Here is a 25,708-nt window from a genome sequence, read left to right as displayed (position 1 = left end):
CTGAATTTTGAAATTTCACTAAAAATCTATCTTCTCCTTCATTTTTTGAGCTTGAGACCTCAGATTTTCAAAAAATATTACTTTCATAATTTAAAGACTTTAAATGTTGCAATTTTAAAATAAAAATGTTAGATAAAAAAACATAAAATTATGTTGTTTTATTCATTTATTTTTTAAATTTTTTTGTAAAAAAAAAACCTAAATCAATTCAAATACTAGTTATGGACTTACTGTGAAATTTTGAAGAAGATTGGTTAAAAAATGATTAAAGATAGATTTTTAGTAAAATAGTCTTTTTAGTTTGCGTCCTCTATAAATAAGCTATTGAGGTCACTGACTTTGACCACTTATATCTCGAAAGTTACGTTGAACTTTGTTTAGCAGTAAGAAATGTCTGATAGTTTAGATAAAACTACCAAATTAGATCAGAACAAGGTAACAATTAAAAATCAAGGTAGACCCCCCATGCCCTTAAACCTATATTATCCTATAAAAAACAAAAAAATAAAGCTACTACATTAAGTCTTGTAGCTTTTGTACTAACAGGATTTTTTTTTGTTCATGTTGAAAAACAAATCAATATAGTTATTGACATTTAATTTTAACTTCAAAATATATTTTACAAATTTAATAGTTTTACAAAATTATAAAAAAAAGTATTTTTCAGTTTTGCATGATTTTTTTAAAAGAATAAAAATATTATTTTGAATATATAAACTATATAAATCTGTAAATTTTTATGGTTTAAGAAAATAATAAAGTTAAACAAAGTTTTACATTCTTTAACAGTTAGCTTGGTTTTCCTAATAGCATTTTTACTTGATGTTTAAGAGTTAATAACAATCTATAATGTTGTCTATGATGTAACTCATACAACCAGTAATTTTCTCATTCTTTTTTGCTTGAGAAAAAAATTCTCAGAAATTTTTACTTTATGACTATATTATTTTTATTCAAACATATGAGTTATACATTTATGTTTCATAAAATTATCTTACTCACATTTTTACAGAATTTTGTATACAAAGTTTCAAAATGTATTATTTATTTTTAAAAATATTGCTTTGAAGTATTTTCTAGAGTACTTCAAAAAAAATTATAGAAAGTTGTTTTGTTTTTTATATAAACTTTTGACAAAAATATAGCAAACTCTGTTTAATTTGTACAATAAAAAAATGGTTATGGAAAAAAGGAATTTTTAATATATATAAAGATAATCTTCTTTTAAATTTATTAATGTTATAAATAAAACCTTATTAATTACTGAAAATATGAAGTATTTCATATTTAAGAATTGATTGTGATTAAATTTGTTATCGCTTTTAAACAGACTGTTTTTAAAATATACATAAAATATTATCACAGATATAGAAATAATTTTTTCTAAATCTATTTGTATATATATTTAAGATGGTAGATAATTTACCTCAGCACCATATTAAGCAAGATTTTTGTGAAAGTAGACCTAAATATCGTCAAGGACATAAGCTTAAGGCTGTAAAGGTGTATACTATCAATGATGAATCTACATTTTTAATCATAAGCAGAGTTCAAGCTATTAAGCTGCAGGAAGAAGTTATTGCACTTGTCCAAAAATTTGGAAAAATAGACTTATTTAAAAAGTTAAATGAGTATCCATCTGAAGATTTTGAAGAAGCTTTTCTTGTTAAATACTCCAAAATTGAAAATTCTAAAAACGCTAAGAGAAAATTAGATGAAAGTGAATTTTTTGGCAGTACTTTGCATGTTTTTTATGCTCCAGAGTATGAATCACCAGATGATGTGCTACAAAAGCTTGTTTTCAGATCTTCTACTATTATAAGTAGAACTAGATGGCTCAAAAAACAATCAGATAGTTTTAAAAGAAGAAAACAAAATAAATTAAAAACTAACAGTGCAGATATTTCTTCGAAAGCATCCAGTTTTAGTTTCCAAAATGAGTCACTACAAAATTTAAGAAGTTGTATTAAAGAGTCCCACTATCATACTTTAGATAAAGATTACAGAATTGAAAAGCAAGTTGTTAAGTACAAATTTCCAAATAGCTGTACACAAAAGCCTAGTTCTAGTCTTAAATACAAAAAAAATAAAATTAAGGAAAATATATTGTTTAAAAAATCACCAAAATTAAAAAGTGTTAAAAGTAACATTTTAATAAAAGAAAAAAGTTCTATTGCAAACATAGTAAAACCCTCATCTTTTAGTTCAATTTCATTTATACCTAGATGCTTACAGACTAAAAATAAAAAATTATGAAGTAGTTGCAACATTTTATATAAAAAAAGTTATAACCTAAAACCATCATGTCTAATTGTGCTTTAAACTATTATCATAAGAATCATTCACAACTAAATATATTATTTTTTTACTCATATTGTTTTAATATGACAAATTTCTATGTATAATAAAATAAATAGTTTCTTAATAAATTGTATATTGCAGTATGTTAGATTTTTTAGACTGATTTTTTAAGCTGTCTATTCTTAACTTATAGAGAAATGCATCAGACAATCAAATTTTATCATAATGAAACAATTATTTTGTTTTTAGACCCTTGCTTGTCTGCTTGTCGCCATTTTTATGATTTCCACAAAGTAATGTATTAAATTACATTTGATAAAAATTATTATATTGTTTATTATATTATTATAAATGTTATTTATATTGTTTGTAGTCACACTAACTTTTTTAAGTACTCAACTTATAAAACTTAAATGTTTTCCTGAACAATCTAACAATGACAGATATAAATTGATTTAAATAAAAAAATTTAGTTTTTTATAAAAGTTTATTAAATGCAACATGAAACTAAAATGTTTATATTTTTGTTCAGTAGAAACTGCTTACTTACTGCAACAATTTTTATTTAGACACAACAATTTTGTTTATTTTCATTTTGTTACTTAATGAAGTAGTTTCGTTGTATACTTACTAACAGTAAAACATTTAAAATTATTTGTGTGGTATTTTGAACATTTTAAAAACCAAATAGTTTTAATTTGTTTTAAGAAATGTATGTTGTTAAGATTGTTAATTTTTGCGTAGTTAAGTTTGCTATGTAATGAGTTATTTTCAATTATTTAAGTTTTTTGAAACTAGTTTCAAATGATTGCATTATATTTTTAGTATTAGATTGATAACTTATCAAAGTATTGACTATAATGGGATTTACGCAAAAACTTCTAAGAAAAAAGGTAGTAGAAGAAGCTGAGTCTTCTGATTTAAACAGAATACTTGGAACTTTTGGATTGACTACTTTAGGTAAGTTTTTCACTATGTGTTCTTTTCAATGACGATACTTTTATAGTTATTAATTACAAAAGTCTTTCTACAGCTAATTAAATTCAACTCTATACAAGAATGACTCTATTAGACTATGCAATACAATCGAACAAATTTTTGTTTATTTCATACATTTTAAAAAACAATAATATCTGGGTTTTAATGCAGTTATTTTTGATTTTTATGAAGTTCTATCTAAAGTTTTTATGTACTACTTATAGCTTTTAATATCTTATTTTTTAGATTGTCAGTTCAATAATTTACAAATATTTAATAGTTTTTATACTTTTACTTAAAATTGAAATCTTGCCTGTAGGTATGTTTAACTTTTCAGTTTGTTTAGAAGAACTTAGTTGGTTTTTTGACACAAATTTTACAATAGAAAATTATTTTATAGGTGTTGGTTCCACATTAGGAACTGGAGTTTATGTGCTTACTGGTTCTGTTTCAAAAACAGTTGCTGGTCCTGCAATTATTATTTCCTTTGCTGTTGCTGGGTTATGCTCTTTACTAGCTGGTTAGCTAACCGAACTATTACTGATATGTTTATAATCGTTTTAATAAAAAGATTTTGCTTTAGTTATTACTTTTGTTTGTTACATTTGTCATAAAACTTTTATAGGATTTTGTTATGCCGAGCTCGGAGCAAGAGTACCAAAAGCTGGATCAGCTTACATTTACAGTTACGTCACTGTTGGTGAGATTTGGGGGTTTGTGATTGGCTGGAACCTTATACTTGAATATATAATTGGTATGTTTAATTAAGCTTAAATAATTTGTTTATATGCTCTAAACTATTTGAAAACTATAATATTCTAGTTTATATGTTTTTATGGTTTCATTGTATGTATTTGGAATACATATAAGATTAATAGTCTGATAAAAGAATGGAAAACAAATGTTGTATATTTTTAAGTTTTATTAGTAACTTTATATTATGATAAAACTTCAAATAAAGTTCTAAATTAAACTTAAATCAAGTTTAAGTATTTTTTATTGTTTTCTTTAAGTTGTCTATTTATGTTGTCTAAATGTTAGTACTTGAAAAATAAGCTCAAGTAAAGTAGTTTAGTGTCTAAATTACTTTATAATCATTTTAGTTTTGGTTTCATTTCTACTAAACAGTATTTAAAAGTTCAACAGACAATTTTCAATAGTTTTTTTCTTTAATTTTCAATAATAAATTTACAACATTATGTCTGATATTTAGCTTATATACAGTTTAAAAAGTTGTTACCTGAATTTTTACTAAACTGTCAGCCTTTGTTTGTGATAATAAACAGATACACAAATGCTTTAGTACTCATGTTTATTTTCTACGTATTGAAATTAAATACCAAACAACAGTGGCGTTGCGTGGTATTTTTGTTAGGGGGTGCTACAGATTGACATTGTCTAGTTAAAAATCCCCTAGTTTGAAACATTTAGATAAAAATTATAAAGGTAATATAAAGAATTAACCATAATTTTAAGCAAAATAAAACTTTAACATATATATTAGATAAAATGCAAATTAAATCGAATATAAGAAATGAATATACTAAAAAATATGCGAACGGGTCAAAATTCCACGAAGACAAAAGTGCACAAGGTTACTAAATTGCACAAAGACAAATTTGCACGAGAGTAAAAAAACAGAAAAAAAAAATTAAAAAAACAGAAAAAACAAACTAAAAGATAAATTAAAATAAAAAAAAGTGACTAACCAAGGGTAAGGGTTAGGGGTATACAGTGATAGTAAAAAAAAATTCAAGTGGTGCAAAAATGTCTTCTTGTAATTTTATCTTCGTACAAATTTGACAGCTATTCAAAAAATATATCTAACACCTTAATATATCATTACACTTTCTTTACAACTATGGCTACTTTTTTAGATTTTAAATAGGTATTTGCACAATCATAAACTTGCTAACTTAAAATTAATAATTATTTCAAAAATAATCAACAACAGTTTATTTATATAAACTTTAAAGCAAATGAATTGAAAATAATAACAAGGTTATTAAAAAAAACAAAACAAAAAAATACTCATCGAAATAGCTATTTTTTTATAAGTTGCAGAATGAAATGTAAAGTTTATTAAGACTTATCATAAAAGTTGTAAAACAACCTATAAGTAATAATAAAGAATATTTAATTATTTAAAAATGTAAGTATTTAGATAAAACATCTAAGTATTTAAAAAACTGATAAAAAACCAAAAAGCAAAGTTTAGTTAGATTAAGCTTTAAATCCACAGGTATAACAAATAAAGAAAAATTATGTGTAAGTTCCTTCTTTGCAAACTAATAAAACCAAAATTTTTAAAATTAACCATAGCTATTAATTTAAAATAATAAAAAATAACTACCTAAAACTTTACTAATTTTTTTTAAACATCTTTTTTTTAAACACAAAACCAAAGTTTAGTCAGACTTAGCTTTTAAAACACAAAAATAAAAAATAAAGCAAATTTTATATTAATATTTCTATTTGCAAACTAACAAAACTAAAAGTTGTAAAATAACCTATAAACATTAATATCTAATTTCAAGAAATATTTTCTAGAAATAATATCTACATTTTTTTTAAGTTGCAAGGAAAAAAAAAAGTTCTATGCGTTAACAACATAGAAAAAGTTAAGTAAGTGTAGATTATACAAAACTTTTAAAATATTACTACAAAAGTTTTGTTTTTTTATTTGTATTATAAACTTTTCGCATAAGTTTTAGTATTTCACAATTTTTTCCAACTTGTTTATCACTTAAACAAAAACTTAAATTTAATAAGGATTTTAAAGAAGATCCAATGTTAATGTCATAGAAAGAGGGTAAGACGCAGTTTTTAATTTTGATACATTTTTTAGGGTTTTAACAAGGCTACAAGTTGCTTTTAACAATTAAAACTCAAGCAAAATTTTAAGATGTGACTGGTCAAAGTTGGGGATTGCGGCAAGTTAGTTATGGAAGGTGTTGAACAGCAAAAAAAGACTATTTCACTAAAATTTATCTTTTCCTTCATTTTAGGCAAAAATTTACAAAGTGTTTTCAGCAAAATCCATAAAATTTTAAAGATTTTGTAGGGAAAGAGATTATTTTTTTGGAGTATTTTATTTTTAGTTAATTTTTTTTTGACACAACTTTTTTTTCTTAATATTTTCAAATTATTTCAAGACAAATAGTTTTAAATCATGCTAGGATCCTGAAATTTTTAGATTACTAGCTTAAGTAATAAAAGAAGAGATAGATTTTAATGATAATTTTAATTTTACTGTTTTGTGTGTTTTCCTCCAACAGGAGATCTATGGTAGTCTCTTACTTTTACTAGCCTTATCTAAAAGGATAATTCTTAAACTTAGGAAAATGAACTTGTATCCTAGATAAAGCTATAAAAAATAAATTCAAAAAATAAAAATTCATTACCCATGGACCTTACTTGATATAAGGTTGTGGATCTCACCTTAGTTAAAATTTAAAAATTTTTATTGCATAAAGTTTAATCTACTGTGAATGTTTAACTTATTTATAATGAATATTTTACACTAAGAAAATATATAAAATTTACACTATGAACAAGGCAAACTTGTTAGCTACATAATTTCTTTTTTAATTAGTAAAAATTATCAAAAAACAAAATTAATTAAATTTTAGAAAAATCCAACTGTGATAAGTAGATAAGATAGGTAGCCTTAATTTTCTCTAAATACTTTTAGGTATCGTTAAATAGAAAAAATAATGATAACTGAAGTAGATGTATTTTTATTCTATGAACAATTACTAAAAGAATTGTCAATGAAAAAAATATAAAGTTTTGTAATTGTTAAAAATTTTGCTATTTCAGAATTTGTTATAATTTTTGGTATAAAAAGTTTTTATTATATGTGTATGTGTTGACCACTGGGTTTTGATCTTGCAACATTCAACTCAGAGAGTAAACTCTACATTTAGTATATTCAGTTTATTTTCATTCAGTACATTTTTTAATGTATAATGTTCAAAAACTAAGTTTTTATTTCACTTGTTGCTGCAATTCTTCCAGCTCCAAAATTAAGCTTTTCATGAACTTTTTGTTTTCAATAGGTGGAAGAACAGCTCCAGTGTGCCAACAACTATTTTATTGTATTAGTTTTACCTTTTTATCTTATATGAATAAAACTATTGGTAGAATTTTGTAAGTATTTGATGTTTCAACTACAAATATTTACTTAGTGTTATTAAATTTTTGTCAAATACTTCACTTATAGTATATATTAGGTCCATAAATATTTTAATTAAGCTTCCAAGAAATAGCTTTTTAAGCACAAATAATTATCTAATTTAAATTTTAAAAACATGGTTTTTACTCAATTAAATATAATATGTACATTTTTTATGTGTAATAAGAATTAGTTATAAATGTTGCAAAATTTTGTATTCTTCAGGAGTATCAAGCGTTGCTCGGGGTTTTACTGCAAATTTAGATGCGCTGGTAGATGGTAAAATATCTAAATTTATGACCTCAGCAATTCCAATGCACATTACTGGGCTTGCTCCTTACCCAGATTTCATTGCTGTCGCTATAATTTTATTAGTTACTAGTTAGTTTTAGTTTTTGAGTTTTCAAAAGTATAAGTAAATGTGAATATCATATTTTAAGTAGCTTTCTTGGTTTAAATAGGTATTACTAGTTTATTATACTTTTACTTAATGCTAAATAAATTCTTCCAATGTTTTATAGTTGACTTAATATATTTTTGATTTGCTTTCAATACATGCAATAAATTTATTTATCTAGGTAGTATTTTTACTCAAGTGAGTACAATATAATAACAAAATCAGTTAATCTTAAGTAATTTATATTAGTTTAGTTATTATAAATTGGGGTTTCACAGAACTTGTGTAAATCAAGTTTCTTTTCAATCATTATTAATCATTTTTTTAATCAATACTCGCCTACCAAAAACTACTATATGTAATAGTTAAACATAATTGAAACACTTACTGGCTGAGAATCTAGAATAGATGTTTTTATCTATTTAATTGTGTACTTTTTACTTTATAGATAACAATAAAAGTTCTCGACTTAAATATAAGGAGAATGATCAATTCAGAGTTTTAAATTTTGTTAACAATATAATGTTTCACTCGCTTGAACCTTATCAAACGAGATCATTAGTTGAATAAAATCTGTAAATTTTATTTTTACATAAACACGCAAGAAGATATTAGGCCTAATGTCTTCTTGCATGTATATGTAAAAAAAATTACAGATTTTTTTCGACTGATGATCTTGTTTAATTAGGTTCAAGCGAGTGAAACATTGTATTGTAAACAAAATTCAAAATTTGAATTGTATCTACTTAAAGCAATTTGTGCATCTACTTAATACATACAGTTACATAAGTTGCCACTTGATTTTTTTTCTTCTCAGTTTATTCAAACTTGTAACGACTTATTTTTGCAATTAATAATATGCCTTATCGCAACATATAATTAAAAATTACATAGAATAAACCATATATCCTAATATTAAAACCTTTAATTTCTAGTTCTACTCGTCTGTGGAATGTCAACTTCTGCTAAATTGATGTCAATTTTTACTGTTTTGAACATAGTCGTTTTACTAGTAACTAGTGTTTCCGGATTTATTAAAGGTTTGTTTTGCTTAAAAAAATTATGTTGACTAATAACAAAACTTATTGTTACTAGTTGGTAAAATTATCACATGATTAGAAACTAGTTTTCGTTGTTGTATGAAAAACTTCTTATTGCACAGTGGGCTGGCAAGTGGCCATCGACCATTTTAGTGACTTAAAAGTTATACCAAGAGATTTACTTAGTTGTTTAAAGCTGGGGTTCCTCTTTTAAAAACTGGGTTTGGTTCTATTCTGCTTTAAGTATATTAAATGTTATGTAAGCTTAAATGAAGCAATTTTTTGGTATTTTGAAATATAAAAATAAGTTGAAAAGACCACAAATTTATGACAAATTTAAAGCCTACAGCAACTGCTAAAAACTACCTTAAAAGCTTTTAGACATATATTTTTTAGGTTTTTTCTTTTCCTTGGTTAAGTGTTAAATTTAAAAAAGTTAAAGGTTTTTTTTTTCAATTTGCATTTAAAAAACCGCTATTCTTTCGAAAATTTCATAATTTTAATTAGGGAAATATAGGGTATTTTTAAGAAAGAATGTCTTAATTGCCTAGTGCTGAAACATCTATCATTAGGCATATAACTATTTTACACTAATTTATTGTTTGAATTGTACTGCATTACGCCGTTTCCCTACAAAGCAGTTCATCAAAAACAAACAAAAGCTGTAAAACAAAAATACAGAGCGATAAACTAATATAAAAAAATATATAAAAAATTGACATATAACTATTTTTCAGGTTTATATAAGCAATATTTTGATACCTATTTGTTCTGTTTAAAAAAAACAATCTTTAAAAACAAAAAAAAAGTTTGAAAACTTTTTAAATAACTTATTGTATTTTCCGATACAAATAAATTTAATTTAAGAAAAATGGTTAAAAGAAATTTTTAAATAAGCCTTACAGGTATTTTTTTATAACTTTCTGCAAGCTATTTTTGGAAAAAAAAACTATGATGAATTTTAAGTAATTTTTAAACTATAAAAGGCAAAAACTGGTTGGATTTAAATTTACATAGCTTTTTCAATACTTGAAGCAGAAAAGTAAAAAAACCAATTTTGAAACAAAGAAGTCAAGTTCAGTCTAACTATTCAGACATATTTAGACCTTTTAATGAAATTAAGTACCATTTTACTACAAGACAAACAAATTTTTTCATTATAAACTTTATTAAAAACTTAAGCGCTTTCGGAATGTCCAAATTCCCTTATCAAAATGCTAAACACTCCCTAGTTAAACAAACACAAAATAAATTGAGTGAAATTATATCATTTGTAACAAACACAACTAATTAAAACGACAAGTAATTGACAAAAATGGATTTTTATAAACAATTAAGACAAAATGGATTATTTAAATATATTAATAGTTACTCTTGATCCTTTATCAGGACCAAGCTGATTATTCAAATTTGGCTGGAATTTTTTAATTAGTAGAGCTTCTGAATATAATAATTCATTATACGATGTGCACGTTTTAATAACTTTGAAACAATTATAAATGTTTTTACAATTAGTACAAAATACAAAATTTTCAATATGTTTAAACACCGCACTGTTGGTTGGAGTCACATGTTCTTTAATTCTGACGAAAAGTTGTCTTTCTGTCTCACCAATGTACTGGTTGTTCAGATCACCTGGACACGTAAATTTATAGACAATACAACTTTGATACAAGCGACTTATTGAATCCTTTAGTGAGAAATATTTCCCTACTTTTTCTAATCTATAAGTAATGCAGACTTTTACCCCGATGCTTTCAAATACTGCTTTTATGTTCTTGGCGAATTTCTCTGACGTCTTTTTAGCATATGGTATTGTAATGTATTGTTTCTTATCATCTTTATTTTCAATTAATTCTGTCTCAAAGGTGTCTTTCTTTTGTTTTTGTTCATCGATAAACTTGGCCGGAAATAAGTTTTTCATCAACAGCTCTTTTACCTTTTGCCACTCGTCAATTTGTAGATCTTCTGTAACAAGATTTTTGATTCTGTGATTCAGGTTTTTTACTAAATTTCTCTTCCACGACTGCGGTACACACGAGTTAAAATTCATGAGCACGCCCGTGCTTGTTGGTTTTCTGAATATTGATGTTATAAACTTGTTGTTTTTTATTGTCACCTGTGTATCGAGATATGGTAGTTTACCTTCTTGGCAAGTCTGGATTACAAATTTCATGTCTTGATGCATATTGTTGAGTTTTTTATCAAACTGATCTATTTGTTCTTTATTTTGGAAAATGCAGAAAATGTCGTCAACATATCTGCAATACATTCTAGGCCTTGCAGTTTTGTTGAGCAGCTCTGTCTCTAATTGACTGACAAACCAGTTGGCCAGTAAAGGGGCAAGAGGTGAGCCCATTGATAAACCGTTTGTTTGTTGATATATGGTCCCATTGAACATAAAGATGCTTTGTGAGCATGCTCTTAGAAGATTTTTAAATACTGTTTGAGTCATTTTTGATCGAGCAAATATTGAACTAGGATTGTCTATGTATACTACTTTTGTAACTTTATTAATAGTCTCCTCCAACGGGGCGTTGGTATACAAACTCTTGATATCAAATGTGACACAAATGTCTGTGTTCAATGGTCGATAGTCTTTCAATTTTTCAACAAACTCAAAGCTGGAGTTAGTAATCCAGTCACTTTTTAAGTATGGTTTAAGTTCTATCTCTAGCCATTTACATAAGACGTATTCTGGGGTTTTTATTGCTGATAGTACTGGTCTAAGAGGACAATTAGTTTTATGGTTTTTAGCAAAACGGTACATTTTTCCAGGTTGTGTTTCTTTGGGTATTAACTTATAGTACACTTTGTCAGTGACTAATGGTTTAATGTATTTGTATACAAGTCTGTATATAGTTTTTTCTTTCAAGTACCAAGGTGCTCTGCTGTAGTTGTTTGAGTTTGGTTCAAAGTTAAGTTTTTTGAACTTACTGCCATCTTCTAGTCTAGAATCTTATTCATTTTATCATTGTAATCTTTTGTGTTCATTATCACAACTCCGTTTCCTTTGTCCATATTTAGGCTCTTAATGTTTTTATTCCTAGCAAGGTTTATTAGTGTTCTGTGTATTGCCTTGTTTTTGTTGGTTACACATGCTTTGTTACTCTCAGAAATAAACTTTGTGTTACTGTTTCTTAGACTTTCTAGCATGTCATAATTCAGAGTTTTGTTTTCGTTTGAACAAACTTTTTTGGTTTGACTCTCAATAGAAGCTTTAGTTTTTACTTCATCAATATGTTTAGGCATAATGCTTCGTTTGAAACCAAACATCAATGCTGATTTTTCACTTAGTGACAACTTGTAGGAACTTAAATTGATTACACAGTCTGGCGTTTTACTTTTTCTTTGTTTGTTCCACAAGTTGAAGAGCTTCTTTTGGTGTGTTTTACTCTTATCCAACACCATTCATTTGATACTGTGATCTCTGATCTGCTCTGTGGTTGTCTAACTATGTTTAACACTTAGTATAATTTTCAGCAAAACTATTTTATTATAGTCAATGGCCGCTTGAACCCTGTTTTCAGCCCACTATGTACTGAAGCTTATAGGAATTAACTTTGTTTTTAACAATTATTTACATAAATATTTTTGCTCTTAAATTATTTTAGTTTGTATTTGATAAGAAGTTTCTATCATTACATACACAGAAGTGAAAAAACACATTTGATATTTTATTATTAAAACAACAGTTACGACAAAATACTTAATTTATTTAAACAAACGACAATTTTTGTGCTAATTTAATAACACAGTTCTACGGAGTCTAGTATAAGGTTTTTAACATACGCTAATTTTATTAAACAAAACATATATCACAACGTATACATTTTAAACTAAAATTTTGTAAACAGTATTACGTAATTAAACTAATCATTTTTGAAGTAGGCACGTTAAAATAACATAAACATAAACAAAATATAAACAAAAAAATTTTAGAAAAGTTGTTGGCATTTACTGTAAAATTGTTTTATTTAAGCTAGGCTTTTACATCCGTTCTTTAAGTTTAATATATTTTTGTCTATGCGAAAAATTTTTCAGCTAACGTTAAAATCAAATTTTAGATTTTTTAAATATCAAGTACACTTTTAAAAACTGGTTTTAAGTTTGAATTTACTATAATAAAAGTATATTTATTTCTAATGTGACTAATCTTATCAATGAATAAATCCGATAGACTAACGTATTTCTTAATGTTCTTATTTATTACAACTGTTTATCTTTAGACGACATTTGTTAGTAAAAAATTGCAATCGACAATTCTTTGCGGCAATGTACGGTTTAGTTTTTTTTTTTAAGATCAAGGTGAATTGGTTTATTATATCGACTTGTGAATTAACTGTATTTTAAAAAATTTTGCATTTTACCATATAAAGTCTTTACCGGCACCTACAACGGAGAGCCGATATACTTTGATGCTTACTTAACAAAAAGAAGAAATAATTTATACTTGGTATTGACATCAATAATGTACGCACTTAATCTCGAAAACTAGTGATTTCTTTATTTACCCGCCAATGTTTGTAAAATTCAATTAGAATCCGGCCCGTGAGCGTATAAATCTGACTCGCTCAACCAAATTTTGAAACGTACACTAGATATTTTGGTATTTTAAATTAGGAGCAAAAAAAATTAGGAAAATTTAGAGATTTGAAAATTACATTAGGTTTATTAAAAATGTTTTTATTTAGTCATAAATATAATCATAGAATTAGTATTTAGTCAAAATTAATTGGATGACTGATTACTTTTCAATAATTAAATTATATTGAAATGCTCCGGCCCGTCAAGGACAATTTTTTTTTACATCTTGGTCGCCGACCAAAAACGTTTCCCATCCCTAATATAGCCCTTTTGTTTAGCCAAACCAGCATATTTCGTTAATTCTTATAATTACCCAACCTTGCAGCTGACCCTCACAACTGGAGTTTGAACCAAACAGAGATATTTGAAGTGTGTAACAGCAGTGATATTGGTGAGGTCGGTGTCGGTGGATTCCTACCATTCGGATTTTCCAACATGATGCAGGGCGCTGCTACTTGCTTCTTCGCTTTTGTCGGTTTCGATGTCATTGCCTGCTTGGGTTAGTGACTAATAAATAAACTTGTATTTTGAACAAAAACTTTTGATGAAAAAAGATGAAGATTAAAATTCAAAGATGTTATTGTCTAAAAATATTATTTAGATTTTAATATTTTTAAAAAGATAACTTTGTCTAGTAAAAAATAGTTTGAATTTTTTAGTTTAGATAATTTAAAAACTCTTTACATAATTTCGTTGTAGTATTTTTTTAATATTTGTTGGCTTCCCGACTTTAATGAAATATTTTTGCTATCTACATGGTAAAAAAATTTGAGCTTTGTAATTAAATGTAAAAACTTTAGAAAATTACCCGAACTAGTTTAAATACTAATTTTTAAAAACTTACTTTTTTAGTCCTACTTTTTTTACCTTAGATTAATATGCAAAAATATCTTAAACAAAATAACTTGACTATTGAAAATTAACTATTGCATATATAAGCTATTAAATTTTACAAATTTTTTCATATTTTAAGATGTTGTTTTAGTTAGTGAAATACTTTTCAGTACAGTTATTTCTTCTTAAATTTTCATAGCGACCATTATCAATTGGTTAGCATTTTTTTAAAGTAGACTATTTCATAAACGAACCGGTTAATTATCTGATTGCTAATTACGTTAACAACAAGCTACCTAAATAACAACAGGGGAAGAGGCAAAAAACCCATCAAAGTCAATTCCCAGGTCTATCATGCTGACCCTGATTATCTGCTTTGTTGCATACGCGCTAGTGTCCAGCGTATTGACACTGATGGAGCCATATTGTCTGATGGACGTCAATGCGCCCATCCCTGCTGCGTTCAAGTATGTCGGCTTCAGCTGGGCCGCCATTCCACTGGCACTAGGATCCATGGTGGCTCTGCTTGCTAGGTTATATTCAATTGTTTTTCTACTGCAATCCCTGCTTTTTAGTGTTTTTCAGTTGTAGTTTGCGTATTTCTAACACGTATCAACAATGTATTAACATATTTTTTTTGTAGTTGTTGATCATATTCTGTTAGAGTTAATACATGTAAATCGTAAACATTATGATTGGTTTTGTATTCAAAGTTAATTTTTTTTTTGTAAAACATTTATAGATGAAAAATTATTTTATGATCAAATAGTTTTAAAAAATTAACTTAAACTATTAAGCAATATTAAGAATGTACGAGAATAGAAAGTTAATACATAGGAGTTTGTTATACTTTTACAGTCTTTGAATAATAATAATAATTACAGTATACAGTTTTTAATATATTGCATTAAATAATGTTATTTAAAAAGTTTTTTTTTGTTTATTTATGTAAAGTTGTAACAACAAACATTTGTACTCAATTAGCTTGCTTGGAGGTGCAGTTGGAATGCCGAGAATCGTGTTCAGCATGGCGAGAGATGGACTTATATTCAAATACTTTGCCAACGTCAACAGCTCAGGCACTCCCGTTAGAGCTACTGTTGCATCTGGAATATTTTCCTGTTAGCAAGTTTAAGTCTATTTAATTTATTTGTAGTGTGGCGTAGTTTAAAAAAGTTTATTAAGTATTCAAAAATTAAGTATCACAGGGTTGTCAAAAGACTTCAAATCCTTGAAAAACCTAGAGTTTGACAATTAAAGTTAAAAAAAAGTCTGGAAAAACATAGAACTTTAAACTATGTTAACACGTAAAATATTAAAAATTCGATTAGATACAAAAATCTTATCATATAGATAGTTTTTTTGTAATATTTTTATTTTATCAATAACACACTTAAAGTATGTTTTCAATGTTGTTATACTATTTTAGACAGTTTTTTACCTTAAACTTAGTTTTATATTAGAAATAGACCAAAAACTTGTTCTTTTAAAACCTGGAAATAATTTATAAAACTTGAAAAAATATTTCAAAACACATTTGGCAACCCTGATCAACTAATATAATTCTTGTTCTATCAAATAAAACAAATTAAAGTTTTGATGAATTATATACCGGTTAAAACTATAGCAAACTTAAGCAAATATATCTTTTTCTTTAAATGTGTAGCAAAAATTTCTTTAGTAGGTATATAGTTTTATCATGCACGAATTAAAATCATCATGCAAGCATAAAAATTTGTGTTTTGATTATATTAGAAATTGTAAAAAGAAATCTTTATAAGTACTAAATGCACTAATATATTTGGTTTTAAACATACTACCAACAAAAAAGTATTTATAAAATATTTGACGATTCTCGATACTTTTTTTTAGTTTGATAGAAAAAGTGGTCGATTTTGTTTTTGTTTTGTTTTCAAAGGTGACGCGTAGTAGTTTTGTTAGAGGGTACGGAAACTTTACAAGTTTAAAAAAAAATCCATTTATTTTATATTATTAAGATAATTTAGTAAGATAAAAATACTACAATTACAACAAATCGTTTGTAAACAAAAGTTTATTTGATTATTAGTTAATAATAAACTTTTTATAATATTAAATTTTTTTTTGATTAAATAGGTAGAGCATCTGCACCAATTTTTTATAGTTTATTAAAGAAACTTCAGCTATTTTTTTATTATCAAAAGTTTATCTATTTTTTAACATTGCAAAGCTATTTGTGATAACAAGTAAGATAAATAAATGTGTTCAAGAACGTTTTTAGCTCTACGTGTTGTAAATTTAAACTGTCGTGTACTGGACTAACAGATTAAAAATAATTTAGGTGAACCAATTTTCATATTTATTACATACAGCACTACTAGCGATGATATTTGATTTGGAAGCTCTTGTAAATATGATGTCAATCGGAACGTTGATGGCTTACACATTAGTTGCTGCATCTGTTCTCAAATTACGGTATTCCCCTACGAAAGCTGACTCTTGTTAGTTTTTGTTTTAGTGTATTCTATGTTTTATTACTATCTTTTAACTCAGTGCATTTAATTTTAAGTTTAGTATGATTTAGTTTAATGGTTTTAATGTTAAACTAATAAAATAAGTTTGTACAATAGATATTTAACTCATGGTCTATCTGAGTTTCAATTTTTTTTTTCCTAGTATTAACAAATGAGATCGACACTTCGAGCGAACATGAGTTTAAAGCAGTTGCAGCAATGGAAAGATTAAAAAGAAAATACGAACTTAACTCCCCTTGTAACAATCGAACTTCAAGCAGAGTTAATTTGTACACTATTTTTGTAGGTTGGTTAGATTGATAACATTTTAGAAGTTCTATTTCTAAAAATATTTAAAATATAAACTACGATAATGAAACAGAGTTTACAAATATAAAAATATAAATTTAATATTCTGCATTAAATGTACCCACATGAAGCAAGAAAAAATTAAGTTAAAATTTTGTTTTTAATGTTCAGCTGCAGATTAAATTTTTTGTTCTTTAAGTTTAATGTGTTTTAAGTTTCAGCTAAGGTGTTAGAAGAAGTACTTAAAATACTTAAAAAACTAGTTTTAAATTTATTCTTTTTTAATCTAAAGTTAAATCATATTGTCATCATAAACTGATAACAAAGTTTTTAAAAGTTAAACCATTCTTTAAATCTAAAACGAATATTATTGTTAAATTTTGTTTACAATATGCACATTTACACCATATATTGTTTTATATTAAGATTTTTTATTATTAATAACTAAGGTTAAGTTTGTTTTAACTTTATAAGACAATTTAAATATTCTTTCTAATTTAAGTTTTACAATTACTGTTATTGTCTATATTTACAAAGGTAATCCTTCGCTTTATGTTTTTAGATTAAATAATTCATCAATGAAAAATGAAACCATTTCGACTTAACATAATACTTTTAAAATATTAAGAGTTATACTGGTATAACTCGTAGAACTAAACAAACTTGCACTGCAGTTAGACGATGACTTTTTTTGATTATTCAGACCTGTATATTTGTAAATCCTGAAAAATTTGGTAAGGTAGATAAAAAAAGAATAATTGGTACGATTTGTGCAAATATTTGTTTGTATATTTGTCAGATAAAAATTTATATGAATATTTTGAAGGATAGTTTTTCAGAAATCTATTATTGTCATTTAATTGATACATATGATGATATTCTTTTATGTATTCATCAAAATTTTAAATATGCATTTTTAAAGAAATTACACCCTGGAGTTATTTAAGTTTTTTTTAAACGTTTTTTTTTCGAATTGTTTTAAATTAAGCTATACTTATTTATACTAATTACTTATTTCCGTATAGCTAAGTTTACTATGTTAACATTACAAACTTTTATTGGAGTTTTCAGTAAGTGTATATGGTAGTACTGATATATTTTTTATCCGTGAAACACTACAGCTGATAAGAATTGCTTATTTAAGAAGGATAATTAACTTAAGGATAATAGAATTATTTTTACTAAATGTTTTTAAACTTATTCAGCAACGCTGAACATTTTATGTTATAAATATTTTTGCAGTGATACTGATGGTGGTGTTATGCTGTTTGCTGGTGTTTTGCAAGGAATGCGTGCGAGTTTGGTGGGGTTACACGCTCATTTCGTTGCTGATGACTTTCATTGTTGGAGCTATCTTAATAATAAACATCCACCCTGAATCAAAACAACAACTCAATTTTAAAGTTGGTAGTTTTTTTACATTGAAAAAAATAAAGTATCAAAAGTTAATTAGATGCACAAATGAAAGGTTGTAAATAAAGTTAAATGTAATTAATTAAATATTGATGAAATAGACGCCACTAGTTCCATGGGTGCCTTTCATCAGCATGTTTGTAAATTTATATCTAATGTTGAAGCTTCCTACTGGAACATGGATTAGATTTGCTGTATGGATGGTTATTGGTCAGTTTTGTTATAAATATTCTTTTGAAGTTATTATCAGTGCTTATATTTAAATAAGAATAGAGTTTTTAAAATTTACACTGTAACCAAACTTTACGTCAGTTGGTATGTTTGTTGAAAGTTTTAGTAAAGTTTTATCATTTGTTTGTTATATTTAGTCATCTAACAAAAAAAAATTGTTAGAGTAACTGTTTCAGTATTAATAGATTGTCAATACTTACGAATTTTAGTCATCTCTGTAGCTCACCTTTATGAAAAGTTTATGAAAGAGCTCGATATGTTTTTCAAACTTTTTCTATTAGTTTTCGGGTAAAAAAAAGGAAATTATTTCTGAACTTCTTTTTTTTTCATGAGAAAGTTTTTGCTTTTTTATTTATTTCTCAGGTCAACTTAACAATTGTTCTACGTTTTTAATTTTAATCAAATAAAGAACAGTAAGATTTAACCCTTTGAAAGTTTATTTGTTTCACATTTTAAATATTTTCTTCTGAATTTGAATCACTCTAATTTTTTAAATTAATAAATCGATTAGTTGTATACTGTTATCCCAAACAAAAATACTGTTTTAACTTTTGTAATTTACACCCTAGCAACTTATAGTCTAGTTGAAAAAAAAACTTATAGACTACCTCTTGGTTTTAAATTTTAGTCGATGTATGTTAGAGGTAAAGGTATAAAAAGTAAACAAATATTATTCAATATGGGCAAGTTTAAAATATGTGTTTGCTAGATTTACAGTTGTTCTAACACAATTAATAAAGAACTTGTTCTTTTTTGTTGTTGCAAAATTTTAACTTATATAATAAAATAAATAACGGGAATAAAACAGTTTGTGCTCACTGTTGTTAAAAACAAGTGGGGAAAGCTAAGTATTTAAAAAAAAAAAAATAAGTGGGGTAGTTTTCACACTTTATAATTCTTGAGGAAAACTTTGCATGTGCTCTTGATATTTTCAATGTATAACACAAGCAAAACTCATGTAGCAGTTTAAACTATTGAAAATTAACAGTCACTCAAGATTAATTCCTTGTTATTTATTTAAATTTCTTTTAACGATGAGCAATCAAAAAAAAAACCGAGTGTAAATACAAATATATTAAAATGAGTTGCATGTTTCATAAATTTAAACTTTTTAGTTACACTTTGATATTTTAAATCTATTGAAATCTTGAAATGTTTCTTCAACAACTGTTAGTAGTTTTTTCTTGTTTAAGAACTATTTTAGAAGTAGGACTTAAGTAAAAAATAATTTACTGAATAAAAAGCCCATAAACTCAGCTTGTGTTTGAAAATAGTGTTAAATTAGAAAAATATTTTTATACATGTATACATATAGTTATATTTAATTATACAATAATAATTGGATAATCGATATTGTATTTATTTTACACATTGTTTAAAATTCTATTTTTGTTACAGGTTTTGCAGTTTACTTTTTTTACGGCATAAAAAACAGTGTGGAAGGATTGTCTGGAATAAACAATCCAAATATAGATTATGAAAATTTTGAAAACGAAGATATCCAAAACAGGCAAAGCATTAATAACAAAACAAATTCGTATGGTAGTATAACAGATAGTCAATCCTAGATTCTTATATTTTGTTATTGTAATATATATATCGTTGTGATTTCTCAGTACTTTTAGTCATTTCACAGTTTCTGCCAGCTTTTTAAGGTAGTTTAATTTTATATGTAAAGTTTTATTTAAATCTTATCATCTTTATTTGACTGTTTGCTGTTTTTTTTCCAATTAGGTATAGATTTGTCCAAAGTCTTTGACGAGCAAAATTTTAAGATTGACAAAACTAACCGGAGAATTATGAAAACAACATATTTATGCATCTTATTTTTAAAATTGCCTTACTAATGTACTAGATGCCAAAAAATCTGATATTGAGTCTAAATCTTAGTTTATATCCATTGTTTCACTGTCTTTCTTTACTTTTCTTGAGCATTATTATTTTAAACAAACTAAGCTGCATTTGTAACGGAAAGATACATCATTGTTTATATTTATAAAAGTAAATTTCGAAATAACCTAGTGGCTGTTAAAGTTAAATTAAGCAATGATTAATTAATTCTTCACTAACTATATTTCGTTATGTAAGTTTTCATCTTTAACTCTTAGTAATTTTTGTCATTATAATCAAAAAACATCATAGTACTTTTCCAATCCTTTTCCTTTTTCAATCATTTATTGTCTTACGATTTTATGCTTGATAACAGTTTTTTGTGTGTTATAAAGTAAATTAAAGTATTTTCATAAAACCTGCTTCATATATTATGATCAAATACGCTAAGTGAATTAGTTATTTAAAATTTATATACAAAATAAGTTATTTTCATGAGTCAAATGAACTTTAAAAAAGCAAAAGAAACTAGTAAATTTTTTATCTAATGTGGTTATAATAACAAAAAAGTTTGATATAAAAGGTTTATTCAAGTATAAAATAACGTTTTAGTACTAAAATTTATATAAAAACTTGAGACACAAGCAATTCAAAAACTTTTATTGAACAAAAAAGTTTAAGGTATAAAACAGCTAACCCTTTTCAGTTATCACTGTTAGCAAATATTTAAAATGAAAATTTTTAGCAAGTAAACAGTTTTAGTTTTCATCAGAAAATACACAATTAGAAAACTAAACACAATTATTTAGAGATAGATTACCTATTTATAATTATAAATCAATTAGTAATTTAGCCAAGATAAGCATACATACACAAAAATAAAATTAGCGACACACTATACAAATCATCTTGAACTATTTATAGAGATTAGATTTTATATACGTCCTGTTGCTTGCTAATTTAGATCTACGTTAGGGGTGGACAAAGTACTGGTCAGATCCGGCCCGCGGAGTGAAAACAACAGGTCCCTGACCGTTTTCTAAATTTCAAAGGACTCCGGCCCGCGAGCAAAGTGACAGGCCCTCAAATGTCAATATTAAAAGATTTTGTATCATATTTTTATAAAAAAAAACTGTAAGAGAACATGTTTATTAATGGCTTTTAAATTTTATGTGTACTGATAAAAACAGCATTTTGTCATAATATTTTGTGTTGTTCTAACTTAATTGGAATATCCTTTTGTCAAATTACCCCAAGCAAAGTGTTTATTAAAATCTGATATTTTACATTTCTACCTTTGTCAATTCTATGTATAGACATTATATAAACATCTGACATGTCTCAATTTACATCTTAAGTTGGCACACTTTAGATTTTTTATGAATTAGAAGGATTCAAAAAAGTGATCAACCGTATTTATAAAATTACATTCCGGCCGGATCCGGATCTAGATTTAAAATTAGTACCCAGTCGGATCTGGATAGTATTTTAAAATTAGGATCTGGCCGGATCCGGATTTAAAAAGGCATTGTCCTTTTTATATCACTAAATCGAAATGCTCCGGCCCGCCAAAGACTAAATTTTTCCTGATCCGGCCCGGCAATTAAATTCGTTACACTTACTGTTATCCTAGGCTAAACTTACTGTTGCTTGCATGAATTAAGTCTAAACGTTTTTATAAATACATTAAATATAATTGTTTATAAAAACGTCTAAACCTAAGTTATGCAAAAGCAATAGCACGTTTATAAATCTAATCTCTATAAGTTGCTACAATTGTGTTGTCTAATTTGTCGCTTTTTTTTTTTGTTTCATTTTTGTACGTTTGCATATCTTAGCTAAATTACTAGTTAGTTTATAATTATGTATTTATAAACACTTAATCTATTTCTAAATAACTTTGCTTATTTGTTAATTTTGTACTTTCTGATAAAACCTAAAACTGTTTACTTGGTCAAAATTTAATTGTAAAATTAGTTGCTAACAGTAGTAATTGAAATTGGTTAGCCGAAATATAGCTTAAACATGTTTGCTCATTAAAACTTTTTTTAATTAATTGTGTCTAAAGTTTTTGAATAAAGTTTGAAAATATTATATGTTCAAAATTTAACTTAAAACGCATTTGCAGATATTTTGTTTGTAAATTTATGTTTGACCTTAAAATAATTGTATTGTAACATTTGCATATAATTTTGTAGTTACTTTTTTTCAGTTGCAACAATTTTTATTAATAAAATCAAAAAAAAGTATGAAAAAGATGTGTTAAATCGGAAACATTTAAAAGAAAACACGTGGTCTTTTACCAAAAAGAATTACTTGTAAATTTAAAGTGTAGGCTACAAACTTAAGTAAATTTAAGATAATTTAATTAAAGTTTTTACAAACTCACTTGAACTAAGCTATAAAATACACTTACTACTATTTGAATTTTTAGCTTAACAAGACCTCTACAGTTTATAAGTTGGTAAAACACCATTGTTTTTTAATATTTAATTTTTCAAGATTAGCTTAGAAACAACTCTAAAGAAAAAAAACGGACGAAATGTTTCGTTTTCTCAAACCTTACTGATAATTGTGTTAAATACAATGGAATATTCTGTTTTAAAAAAGATATTTATTACTCTCTATATCAAGGGTCGATAGGCATTTGGTTATTGCGGGACAAATTAAAAAAAAGAAAATCTTTGCGGGCTGCAGTTCCAAGTTTAGTTACAACGTTATCTTTTTTACTCTTCATAACACACCCCGAAATCTCTAATGTAGTTTTTTAATCTCCTGTAAGTTTTATCTGATATTTTTAAATCTTTTTTCAAACTGTAAAACATTTAGTGTAAGTTTTTTAAATTTCTAAGCTGGTCAGATTTTCATCTTCGCGGGCTGAAGTCTTACTTTTCACGGGTCTTATTTTAGTTAATATGTATTCATGCTCGCGGATCACACAATTACCCTTTGTATCCAAACTTACTTTTCCACTTCTCTTCCTTGTTACAATCATTTATTGTCTGACGATTTTATGGTTGATGAAATTTTTAGTATGTTGTACTTTTAATAAACAAATATACATTTAATGCCAACTTTGTATGTTTTAAAGTAAATTAAACTAAATCAATATGACATACTTTAAGTATTATGATCAAATACGCGAAGTAAACTAATTATTTTTAAAACAGAAATTCATGAAACTTTTATTAAATATTTGTTATTTATTTATGCAAAAGGTATTTGTAATTTAGTTTATTTTAGTTAATCGAGTTATTTACGTTTTTATTTAATAGACAACAAATTGTTTAATGTTCTTTTTCATATTCCTGATAAAAATCATTTAAATATTTATTAGTTAGTTATTTAATTGTATAGGTATTAATTTTTAACGTATGTCTTAACTTGTTTTAGCTAAATTTTATCGGTTTTATAGGTTTTTTTGTGTAGCTATTTGTTTATTTATTAGATTGAAAAATTTGAAAGTAAGTATAAAACAAAAACAATTTAAAATGTTTATTTTTACAATTTACCATTCTATTTCTCAACTTTATTATATTTTTATATGATATTAAGTAGTTTACTTTGTTAAAGTGTTCTTATAGTTAAAATTATATAGTTTTATAGGAGGATACGATTATACTTGGTAGAGCTGTTTTTATGCTTTAGTTAAAATAAATTGTAACCTTAACAATAAGCTATTTGTTAAAATATAATTTGAAAAAGGTTATTGTTTTTATTAGTTAACTACTAGTTTAATATTTCAAACAAAAAAATTATCTTTGAAAAGATTGTTAAAAATTTGAGGAGTGTAGTAGAAATTTTTTTTTCAAATCATATTAAAGATCAATCAACTATTTTTTATATATACATTGTTTTTAAATCGTTGTAATCTATGATTTTATTTTATCACTCAGCTGGATTAGTAGAATGTTAGCATTTTTCTACATTGTTGAAATGCTAGTTATTATTTTTTAAACAAATATACAATTATGTAAAAATTGCGACAAAAAATAAACAAAACTTCTTACAAAAACAAACAGCGTTGTTTCAACAAATAGAAAAATCTAACGTCCACAAACAGACTCTGAAGTTATTGTAAGTAAAAGACATAAGAACCCAAATTGTTAATTTAAATTTATAGTACAAAAAAAAAGTATTTCTAAATTAAACAACAAAAAAATAAGCACTTAAAAATTTGGTCCAAAGATCTGATGTACATAAAAGTATTTTGGTTATCGAGTCCTACACCATGGATAAAGTTTAATGTCGTGTCCAGGATTTATTGGTTATAAGTGACATATAAGTCCTATATTTACAAACTATTTTTATCTAAATTAATCCTGCATAAAGTATTTTCAATTTCTTTAGTATCAAAGTCTAAAGATAACTCGTTTAGAACATGTAGTACTATTGCCTTAAAAAGCTGTTGTATTTATTTTGGTCTTTAACTTAAAATTCAACAACCAGTTTATCAGATGAAATGATCGAGTGTTTAAAAAGCGAAAAACATCATACATTTACAAATAGCTAGACTTTATAAAAAAACTAGCGAAATTATTTTAAAAAGAAACGGTTATATAAGCATTTTAATAAAAGCTTTATATTCACTTTATTCAAATGTTACACTTATCAATAAAAATAGTACAATAGTATTGTATAAATTTACAAAACTTTACATTCAAAGATCCCATAATCTAATAAAAGTTTAGTGTTTATAATATACAAAAGCTTTTAATTATTAAAAGAAAACTATAAATAAACACAAGCTTAAGTCATACAACTCTTGTTTTAGCTTAATATTATTTATTATTAATTCATTATGATAAAACATTACATATGAGACTAGCAAAATAATAAGAGGTTGATTATAAGTCTAAAATTCAATTAATTAAATTTCAAACTGGTAGTTAAGAAAAAATAATTATAAGTAGTCTTAAATAAACATCACTAAAATATTGTTTAACTATAACATTTTATATTAAAGTAGTGGTAGTTTTTTTTTTTCTTAGTACTGTTTAAACTCTTAACGTAAGCCTTAAACGGTATAGAAAAAAGTAAAAACATTTTTAATAAAACTTGAATTAGTTTTACATAATTTTTATGCACGTTATTTTTACGATAGAAATTAACTAGTCAA

General features: G+C 25.6%; 1 protein-coding gene across 1 annotated transcript; it reads left to right on the top strand.

Moving 5' to 3' along the window:
• Window positions 1–3,124: 3,124 nt before the first annotated feature.
• On the top strand, window positions 3,125–20,963 carry LOC145848496 (high affinity cationic amino acid transporter 1-like). The gene is made up of 13 exons (XM_082953926.1): window positions 3,125–3,261; window positions 3,680–3,799; window positions 3,905–4,033; window positions 7,682–7,837; window positions 8,789–8,893; window positions 13,806–13,979; window positions 14,625–14,847; window positions 15,299–15,435; window positions 16,666–16,794; window positions 16,970–17,113; window positions 18,358–18,518; window positions 18,630–18,738; window positions 20,158–20,963. The coding sequence occupies exons 1-13, from the start codon at window positions 3,162–3,164 to the stop codon at window positions 20,325–20,327; spliced, it is 1,857 nt and encodes a 618-aa protein (XP_082810052.1). The 5' UTR covers window positions 3,125–3,161; the 3' UTR covers window positions 20,328–20,963.
• The last annotated feature ends 4,745 nt before the right edge of the window (window positions 20,964–25,708 follow it).

This window comes from Thalia democratica, chromosome 1 (assembly GCF_965202585.1).
Source record: "Thalia democratica chromosome 1, ktThaDemo2.hap1.1, whole genome shotgun sequence".
Classification (NCBI taxonomy): Eukaryota; Metazoa; Chordata; class Thaliacea; order Salpida; family Salpidae; genus Thalia; species Thalia democratica.
This window is presented reverse-complemented; position numbering and strand designations above follow the sequence as displayed.